The 11,274-nt window shown below is 33.2% G+C and overlaps 1 protein-coding gene across 1 annotated transcript; it reads left to right on the top strand.

The window, feature by feature from the left end:
• Positions 1 to 2,087: 2,087 nt before the first annotated feature.
• Positions 2,088 to 7,546, top strand: LOC110453034 (golgin subfamily A member 7-like). Its single transcript, XM_021501853.1, has 6 exons — positions 2,088 to 2,167; positions 3,280 to 3,355; positions 4,510 to 4,638; positions 4,862 to 5,014; positions 5,613 to 5,714; positions 6,196 to 7,546. Exons 2-6 carry the CDS (start codon positions 3,347 to 3,349, stop codon positions 6,235 to 6,237), a joined length of 435 nt encoding a protein of 144 aa, XP_021357528.1. The 5' UTR covers positions 2,088 to 2,167; positions 3,280 to 3,346; the 3' UTR covers positions 6,238 to 7,546.
• Positions 7,547 to 11,274: the final 3,728 nt, after the last annotated feature.

Here is an 11,274-nt window from a genome sequence, read left to right as displayed (position 1 = left end):
GTATTACTCAAAAAACTTAAATATTCAGTGCCTAGATATTCTTTATCTGTTCTTTATAAAACATCTATTCGTCCCTTATTGGAGTACGCATCGGTAGTCGGACTGGGATGGGTGTTCTCAACAAGACTCTGAAAAACTTGAAAGAGTTCAATTACTTGCAGCTCGAGTAGTTACCGGCCTACCTGTATACGCATCAAGAGAATCGCTTTACTTTGAGACGGGATGGGAACTCTTATCCGAACGACGTAAACATATTAAGCTATCAACCCCTTTCAAAATAAAAAACGATATGACACCAAATTATCTGGTAGAAATCCTTCCTAGCCTCCGTTCTGAAACATCAGCACATGCTACTCGTAACTACAACAATTACATCATGTTCGAAGAATTAAATTTTCTTTATCTGTGTGAAAACCTCGGTTAATTCTTTATGAGTAGGTCGGGGTACGGAGAAACAGTCGTCAGCAATCTATTTTGTTAATTCAACTTAAATTTAAAAAAAAAATGAAATGTACATGTTAAGACAGCTATGATGAACGTAAAATGTATTTAAGTTAGGAGAGGGCTTAATTAAGTTGTAAGAACTTGTGCCCAATCCTTTTTGTCAGTTTCAAGGCAATACAAATATGTTTAAACCAAAGCGCACACAAAGGTGTAAGATGTGTACGAGTTGTCTACGGCTACGCTGTATACTGGATTATGATGAATTGGCTGTATAAAGCCCACCCTCATATAAAGCCCACCTCATATAAAGCCCACCCTCATATAAAATCCATTGTAGGATGAGTGTAATAGGGATGTTGGGTATATTTTATCATAAAAAAGTATTAAACAAACATACAATATTTGGTTGAAAAGTGAGCAATATTGCATAGTTTAACCAGGGATGTGTAGTTTCCCTGGTTTAACAAGGTCAGGTGTGAATATCCTTTATTTTGGTGCTAATTTTTTCTTGCAACATTAAAGTGAATATCCTTTATACTGTAACAATTTTTTTTTTGATGCAATATGCCTTTTTCCATACATCAGAGTGGCCAGATGACTCGGGGACATTGTGAGAATATAACGGACGGTACTTTTGTGGCGTCATATCTGGCCTTTTCCATCATATATTTTGGCACATTGCATCTTTTAATTTAATTTTGGTATATCTCATAAACTGCCAAAACCATATTTCTCCGTCTTTTGCCTGTTGGATTAGGACAACAATTTAGTTCTCTGTCCAGTATTTTATCAACCTAAAGTCAAAATTCGGGTCAAAGTGGAAGATGATCATGTTTCTCCCGCCATGGACTTTAAATGATTCAAATTCCGTGATCCCACTTTCCCTCAATTTGTGCCCAAACTAGTTTTTTTTAAGAAAATTAAAATAAATGAATTACCCCCCAAATCATAACAATTTATTGATTAATCCCACTCGTGAATTAAAAAAAAGCAAAATGGATTAAGGAAAGTACAAGGCAAAGAAAGGTTTTTCAATTAATTTTGTGCAACATGACATGGTTCAGACCTCCTGCATCACAAAATATACTGCCGGGTAGTTTGGAATGGTGACACCCTTCATGGAAAAAATCTGGATCCGCTTTGCATGTGTTGCTTTATATGTCTCTGCCAGTGTACTGTATACTATATTTTTATTTGGGAATTAACACTCACACCGCCGCCGTCGTTCTCCAGGCGTAACATTTTAGAAATGTGCCGCCATTAATGAACGCTTAACTGAAAACTTCCTGAAAAATACGAAATTCGGCGTAACGAAAGTCTAGTCTGGTCCTTCCACAAGCAAAATTAAGTTGGAAAACTAATTATAACATAAAAATGATAAAGAAAAGCGTATACAAATCAAAGGCAGAGACGATACGTCTGTGTCAAAGGTAAAGACAAATACCGATTGCCATTTTTACTCTTTATCTTATTTTTTCAATATCTCATTAATCGAGAAAATATTTTACATTAAGAATACAGAACCTTTACATGTGTTTATTGATTCAACTGAATTTGGTTCTTCAGTGTCAATATTTTTTGGAATGGATGATCCGGATAAAACCATATCCGTAGTTGGACTTTATTTTACTAAACCTCAAAAATTATAATGTCAGCCAATGAGATAAGACGCAAATTGCCCGGATGTGTACATTACAACATTAATGGCTGTTCATCTCAACAGGTTTGTTCGGTGATAAGCTTAACGACTGTATCGCTATCTTTATATGAATTTGGACAGCTGCTTGATTTTATTTAATTTCAGTTAATTCCCAAATGAAATCAGGTTAATTTCAAGTCACAAATGATGTGAATGATACCGAACGTATACGAAGCGACAGAGACAGTCACAGCGGCATATAAAGAATGACTGGCTGATTTTAACCACAGGAGTCTGACGTTTAATCAATATAAGTATAACAATCTCATTCTGTGTATATAAAAAATAGAATACGGGGTATTATCTTTTATATACTGATTGTTATACTTATGTTGATTAAACGTCAGACTCCTGTGCTTTTTAAAACAGAAAGTTTACTACTGCTTTTAGATTATAACAAGGCTTGGCATTGAATTTTTTTTTGTAATAATTCTCTCGTTGTTGTCCCTCAAAGCTCGCGTGATCAGAATGTGAACGAAAAATCCTTCCAATTGTATTGTGTATTGCAGTCACCCTTATGAGTGCCCAGGGAAAGAATGAGTGTTCTCACTGACTTGACACTCACTAGGATATCTTTACCTTCCCTGTGCACTCATTAGGGTCATCCGTGTAATGTACAGGGACTTAGGCAAATTCGTAGCCAGAAAGAACGGAAAACGCATTCACCTTCGTACATTTGTGGTTAGTACACGGATGCAATCAGCGTGATATACAATAGGACGCTGCTGATTACTGTCTACTGACCAGAACCAGATACTATAGCCGCGTCTGTCAAAACAACCAGAACATAATAGAATATCGTATTGACAGACAAGACTAGTGTCTATGGTTGGTAGAGCTCCACTAATCTGTCCAGTATACATTTTATTAAGAAAATATGTCACAAATTAAAAAGTCCTCTACCAGCTGTGTAGTATATGGTTGTCTACTTGCATTATCAATCAATAATATACATGAGAATGAGTATCATCAGTACTTTTTGAAGAACTTTAATATGCTAATGTACTTAATTGTGCGAAGAACATTTTTGTAAATGTTTATATTATATCTGTCACTAAATGCCAACACTCATACTGAAGCTGGATCAGAAATTCATAATTAAATATTTAATGTGTGTTTTTTCCCCTTTAATGCAGATATGACATGTGCCTGATGATGAAATCACACTGACAGAAGTTCAGTAGGTTTTGAAAGGGAATAATCATGACACAAGTAAGATATACAAGTTTCTGTGTGTTTGATAGGATGTTAATGTTTCTGTGTGTGTGTGCATCTGTAAGCATATGTAAGATGTACATTGTTTGTGTACCCTGGCTTATGACATGTGCGAACACTACAAAAATCTGATTGAAGAATGCACAAAAATTGAAATTATGGTCACTTTGACTTCAAAAGAATGATCAACTTAAGATTAAAAGTCACTATACGTTTGTGTGTAATTAACGTGTAGGAAGTAAAAGTTTTTGTACTCTTTTTGTAAACTATACATGGTTCAGTTAATACATTCAAATTACAAAGTTTCAATACTTACAAGTAAATTTTGAAGTATATAACGTGTTATCAAACATGTCTAAATTAAAATAGATGATTTTTTGTTAGTGCTCTAACGTTAACCCTTGCAAAAATGTAATTTTGATTCATTTTTTATTTGATTTGCTTCAAAATGATAAGGTTTAAAAGTTATGGGTGTTTATATTATCTTGTCCATAGTTATTATTACAGTTTTTTTTTTTTTCAATGAAATGTTGTTACCTTATGTATTATAAATTTTATGATTCAATCAAAAAGAAATGTGATGTCACACTTAATGTCTGTATGTACAATGTACTTGGTTTGTGACATCATAATTCAGTGTTAATACTTTAAATTTCACTGATTTAAAAACAGTAATATACCTGCAAAATATTTCTTTTAATTTCCTACTTGTAAAATTATGTCTTCTGCCGTGTATACAAAAGAGTAATGTTCATTTTAATTTTGTTACTATACCAGAGTTTGTAGAGACTAGGAGGTGCCATGGATGACTAACAATTGATCACATAAGTTAATCCATTTTATGATTTTCAAATGATGTGTTAACCTTTTTTTTAAAACTTTTTTTGACTTTTTTTTTATAGCATTAAATTAATGCAATTTATTATCTTTTTGTTGTTGTTGCAATAGCTGTATGTAATTTGATATCGATAAATATGAAAAGTTATACAGTCTGCGAACCTCTAGATATACAGTATATACAGTGTACATGTGTAATTAATTGTATAAATTTTAAACTCAACTGGCCAACATTTAAAATTCTACTAGCAATATTCCAATATATGAAAGTAAAATTTAACACAACATTTATAAATACATGAATATATTTTCAGAATCACAAGATGGATGACCTGACAAGGTTAGGGACAACAAACTGTGTCAAAGTCTTTGTCCAGAGGGATTTCAGTGATGGCACTTCCATTAAATTCCACACCAAGTTTCCTCCTGAATTGGATGGCAAGGTATCAAAAACATGTGTAATATATGTAAAAATATATGTTAATAATATTAAGATTTCTTCCTTTTATATATGAGAAATATATTTCTTTTAATTTGTCAGTTTAACTGTTACAAAATGAAATTGCAAAATATTTAGACATTAAGAAATCATCTGACATCTTTGATCAATTGATGTATAGCTAAATGAATGTTCTGATACCTTACTTGATTCCTTTTCTGTATCAGATCGAATCAGAACAGTTTGTGAGGACTGTGACCCAACTGAATTCCATGTTTTATGAAGCTGAGAGCCTTGGAAGCAGAAACTACTGTGAAAGTTGCATGGCCTGTTTAACAGCATATATGTCATACATTTGCTTTGATACACATTATGAAAAGGTAAATAAGGCTCTTTATGTATCATGTGATGTTAGTTCAGGGGCAGAATTGAATAAAACACTAGCCAGTCTGACAGCCTGGTAGTGACCAATTTTACTACCTAGTCTCATACAAATTCCACTAACCAAATATTAGGCAACATGATAAGTAAAATCAAATTCTTACTTGTCAGTCAGGGTAGTAGGTAACCACTAGTCCAGCTGGAGATTTCACTCGTCTCAGACTAGTGGGCTGCCCTGTCGTTATTTCCAAGGGTATGCAAGTCCACTAGCCTGACACCTGGGACTTGAACATATTATGTCAGGGCTCCAAAATTAACTATTAATATAAAGGTCAGGCTAGAGTTATGTCAAACTGCCTGCAGACTTAAAGTTCTTAAAGTTTGAAATTAAAGACCCTATGTATCATTTTTGAAATGAAATATAACAATGATAAGGAGACTCAAGTACAAAGAATGGAATTCAAAGAGAACCTTTTTCACATAAAAATAATGTTAGTTTTCAGCTTTATCAATTGAATGTGTTACTCTTCAGTAGTGATTGTACACAACTGATGTTTATGTATACTTAATAATGTGATATGTCTTTTCTTTATTCAGATGTTGAAAAAAATAAAGAAATTTGTAGAAGAACAAAACCAAACTATTTACTCATCAAGAGGATTGTTACTGGTGGACCCAGTGGAAAGAGGGCTACGTGTTGTATCCTTTATATATGAGAATCCCCCCAAAATTTCAGTTGCTCAATAATGTTTAAAGTCAAATTTCCCTGAAGTCTAATATAAGGATCCCTGTCCCACCGCACTGTGGGTTTAGATGTTTTTCCTTTAGTCAGTAATTAATATATATATATATCTCCCTTTAACTTCAATTTGGGTATAACTGTAGAACAAATGGATCGGGTCTAATGTTGTGTGATGAATGCCAATGACACTTTAATTAGACATTATTTATTTCACAGATAAAATTTGAGACTGTTGTTAATTTCATTCTCATCTGTTTCATTTCATTCTGTTTTTTGGGACAGTTGATGCACATTTGCAAAATATAATTCAGGAAAAATAAGATATTTAAATCCTTCAAATTCATGTTTTTATTACCACTTGCACCTGAATCAATCATTCCCCCTCTGGACTTATCTTTGTCATAAATATATGTTTACATTCCCTTAACTGCCAAACAGCTTGAAATTTGTGTACTTAATGAAAGCAATGGAAGAGGATGAAAATCAAAGATGATGCATCATGAAGGGAAGACTTATTTCGTTTCACCAGCAAATTTAAAGTTATTGAGAGGAAGGACAATTGTGACATATAAAAAAGCACTGCGATAGTAATGATTGAAGTCTATGTCAAGTAGTTTCTTTTATCACTATTTTGTTTTAACTACTCGGTACATTGTAGAATTCTGGATATAATCAGCTTAGGTTAGTACTATAAAACATCTGTGAATCAGGGTTGTATAATTCCCTACAATAACCTACATTTCAGTATCCAATTTCACTATGCGTTCTTGCTGTAAAGAGCTTGAAATATCTTGACATTTGCAAGAGAGTCGGGATTTGATAATTAAAACATTTGAAGCTGTCTTTCTTTCCCATATCGTAATGATTCTAGTACAAGACACTTCTGAGATGTACATTATTTGTAGATAGATTTTTATTCAGCAGTTACGTTGAAATACATCGTATATGTATAAAACACAATATCTCAATAACATAAAAACCTTTTTAATAAATTTATAAGCATGTATTGTATTTTGCATGCCATACATGGTTGCACATGTATTTCTATAATCTAATACATTTTGGCACTGTTGACACTGACTACTGGTGCCATAATACATTATTTACACAAAGAAAATTATAAAAGGATATAATGATGTATTACAGGTCTCTGCTTGTACATATATGAATATTATAGCCCTGCTCATTGTACAGTTTACTTCACAGTACTGTACACTGCTTGTGCTGTACATATTAGACACTTGTACAAGATTACCAAACACCACTGTAGACAATAATGGAATCATCAAGATCAATGTATGGTTCAGTCTACAAAAGGCGCATAGGGATGAAAGGTTTATTATTTTTTGAATAGAAAACATGTCGTCAAATCACTTCATAAATATGTAGTTAAAAAGGTGAAAATATATGAAACAAATACAAAGTTTGATGGTAGTTACCCGTTAATCCATGGAAACATGTAATGTTTCACAGGTAATTATCTATTTATATCCATGAAAACAAATGTTGCAGGTACATTAATATTGTAGTTGTCGAATTGTTATGTGATAGACAATAATAAAATTTGTGATATGATGCTTATTGTATAACTTTCCTTTGTTATATGTACTTGTGCTATATATATATATTATTACTTTGAGGCATGTTATTGCTACAACATTGCATGTACTTGGATCAGCATACATTTCAACATTGTTATCATTTGTGTATCAGGAAAACTATTCCGAATTATTCTGACGTTTTATCGACTTTTTTCATAATGGTCTGTCGTCGATTACCCGACGACAGACCGATATGAAAAAAGTCGATAAAACGTCAGAATAATTCGGACTACAGGAAAACCAACCCTGAAAACTTATTGCTGTTGTGTAGTTTTAGGAGATATTTCACTCTAATCTGAGTGATCAGATCACCATTTTATTTTATGGTAAACAATTTCAAATTTACTGCTGTCTGCAATAAAGGAGACAGCTTTAATTTATAACTTTTGGTTGCTAAATTATTCCATTTCATGATCATGAAGGTGTTAAACCTATTGACAATGTCTATAGAAACATTTGGTCTGTGTAGATTTATTTGTCTCTAACAAGATGGGGTTTATTTTCAGTAATTATCTTAGCTGCTTAAAATAACTCCACATTTACCAGTGGGGCAATATTTTGTGAAATCGATAGTGAAGTAGTGATGTTATGTAATCTAATATTAAAACCAAAAATGACTCTAGAAGTTTAACTCTAGATGGTGTTGTACTGGAAGTCTAATGCTAACAAGATTAGATATATGGTGAACATTACTTATACTTTAAGACTTTGTAGAAGTTCAAAGAAACAAATTTTAAAAAAGTCGACTTGTTTATAAATCACCACAAAGACTTTAAATAAATGTACCTAAATCAGCTATTATGGGCATATGTTTACTGTATACAAACTTGCAAATTGTGAATTTGCTGTTGTGTTCTTGTGTAGTGTTGTTGTTGACCCTGCCTTTATATTGAGAGTTCATTGCTGAGGGTTTCAAACAAGAGCTGAAAGGTTAGGACTACACAGATCTTTGGAAATGACAGTTCAATGTACCCTTAAAGCTATATAGGTATGTCCAGAAATTTACAGTATACATATTTTCATTTAATTTGTGGTAAACAATTAGGGTTTGCAGTGATCATGTCATTCCAGTTATGTAATTGTAACATTTATATTATACAGTACTTGCTAATTAAAGGATGTATAGAAGTCTGTATTACAAAAAAATACCAAACTTCTGAATGATTTATTTTCACCTACTCCCAGATACATTCTGTGGTTAAATTGAAGAGTTTTATAAATCTTGTACCAAAACGAAACAAATTCAATATACTGTTTATCACATTACAGTGTATCAGAAGTTTGTGTGAGTATCCATGAAAAAGATTCTCCCTGACCACCATTACCTCTTCAATTACATCATGTTTTAAGATATCGTACTTATTATTTTCAATGCTATGTCGCAATGCTCTGATGTTATATCCAACATCTTTATTCTGTCATCATATTCGGTGATTTCACATAGGTGATATGTGAAACCATACAATATTTGGTGCATAGCCGGTTAGTCGACTCATGATAATATGTCAAGATATGCTGGTTTCACTTTTATATTGGTCAGAGTTTAAGTTGAAATATGCTTATAGGCCGATTTTGTTAATGAAACATAGCAAAAAATGGCCTCTCCTACCCACCAGTATATCTCAATTTATATTCTAAACAATATCAACAAGACCCTATGAAGTAAACATTATATTATTAATACATTGCCTGGCTCCTTAGATTAATTGGTAATCGGTTATCAAGGTCATGCCTAAAAGCTGTTAGTAATAAGTTGCTTGACATGATTAATTTCATTATTTATAACTCTATAATTATATCCATGGTCATATGATATTAATTGAATGAATATTATTAATCTAGATTTGATCAATTATTTGGATAAGATAATCACTTCAATATTTCAACATGTTTTATCAAATTTTTTACATCTTCCAATATTAAATCGATCACATGTAAAGTTTTGAATTGAATGTGGTATCTTATTTTCATTATTTAAATTTACAAGACATTATTTCTTCAATGGTCACAACAAAAGAATTGAAATAATTTAGCTTGGTTTGACAGAGGCAAACTATGATACTTATAGTTGGAGAAAAACAAATAAATTCATGATGAGGTGTCTTCTATTTCCAGGTGAAATTATAGAAATATTTCATGAAACATAATCTAGAGAAAAATATGTAATTTATTGAATGTAAATGTGCTTGTGATGATGACATGCTATGTTGAACACCTTGTGACTAGTACCATTGATGAAGGACTCTCATTCTCGTGTTGAATTAATATACATGTATCATTGTATCTACTTGTGATGTTGTTTTTGTAATATAATAATCGTGAGATTAATCAAACTAGTCTGTCTTCTTTTTCAATGAGAGTTAAATGCATCGAGCTTACTGATTTTTTGTTTCATTGATTTTTAGCTCACCTGGTCCGAAGGACCATGGTGAGCTTATGCCATACCGCAGCGTCCGTTGTACGTCGTCTTGCGTCCGTCGTACGTCGTCTTTCGTTCGTCATCTTGCGTCCGTCGTCTGTCAACTTTACACTACTTGTCATGAACCACTGAGCGAATTTTAACAAAACTTGGTGTGGAGCATCCTTGGGTAAAGGGAAACCAATTTTATATAAATGATATGTCTGGCCCCCCTGGGGGCTGAGGGGCAGGGCCCAATAGGAGAAATATAGCAATTTTTTTAAAATCCTTCTTCTGTATGAATGGGAAGATTTGTTCCATATTTGGTCTGAGGCATCCTAGGGTGAAGGGGATCCAATTTTGTATAAACGGTGGGTGTGGCCTTCCTGGTACCTGCGGGGCGGGGCCCAATAGGAGAAATAGAGGTTAAACCTTTAAAATCCTTCTTTGACCATCAGGATTAAGGGATTTTATCGTTATTTAGTCTGGAGCATCCTTGGGCCAAGGGGACTCAATTTTGTATAATTGATGGGTATGACCGGCATAGGGGTGGGGCTCTGTTTGAAGTTTGTTCTCGCTATATCTCGAGTACTGGATGGATCTTTCTTAAATTTCATATGACAGCACCTACCATGGAGTGCTATATCTTTACTTCATACCAATTATTTTAAACATATTCAGGTGAGCGATACAGGCCCTCTGGGCCTCTTGTTTACTCATCTCGCTCAGAGGGCCAAGTGGGTTATGTCATGGCACAGGGCAGTTATATTTGAAACACAGATATTTGAGTCCTGGGCCCGTATTCACGAAACCGTTCTCATGCTCAAGCATGGATTTTGTGCTCAAGCTTAATTTATTGTTCTGGTTATGAATTCATAAACAAATCTTCTTTTGCCAAAGGTTTGATTTTTTTTTTTAAGAAACTTTAACCTGAATACTGTTTTCAATGTTTACATTTGACATTTAACTTGTTTGACTTGATTTAGGTGAGTAACAAGAAAGCTGGTTTGAGCACAGAATCCATGCATGAGATCTGTTTTATGAATACGGGCCCTGGACTTGTCTGAAATAATTCTACAACAATAGCTGTCTGTCTTTAATCAACGTTGCCTTAAAAAACCTACTGGCATGGAGTGCCATATATGAACCAAGGGAATTCGTTGTTTTAAAGGTATATTGTCAGCGTAGTCTGACTCACTCTGGGGCATAGAGGGTGGGGCTAGATGGGGATAAATATTGAAAAAATTGATTCTACATACAACTTCAATGATTTTAACCTTATTTGGTGTGGATCATTCAGAGTGAATGGAATATGATTTGACTATCAGATTAAATGACATGTGAAATAATTTATTAAATCAGATTCAGTATTTCATAACTTGTACAAAACATAAGTGTACAAAATGGTGCTCGACGATGTGATCTGGACCTGATAAAAATTTCAGAATGATGAAATATTGGTATATATTCCAAATTTCCCTTAAAAACATTGAGAAAATACTAAAATAGTCAAATATT

This window comes from Mizuhopecten yessoensis, unplaced genomic scaffold, assembly GCF_002113885.1.
Source record: "Mizuhopecten yessoensis strain PY_sf001 unplaced genomic scaffold, ASM211388v2 scaffold7065, whole genome shotgun sequence".
NCBI classification, from domain to species: domain Eukaryota; kingdom Metazoa; phylum Mollusca; class Bivalvia; order Pectinida; family Pectinidae; genus Mizuhopecten; species Mizuhopecten yessoensis.
Note: the sequence above shows the minus strand (reverse complement) of the source record. Positions and strands in the feature narration are given on the sequence as shown.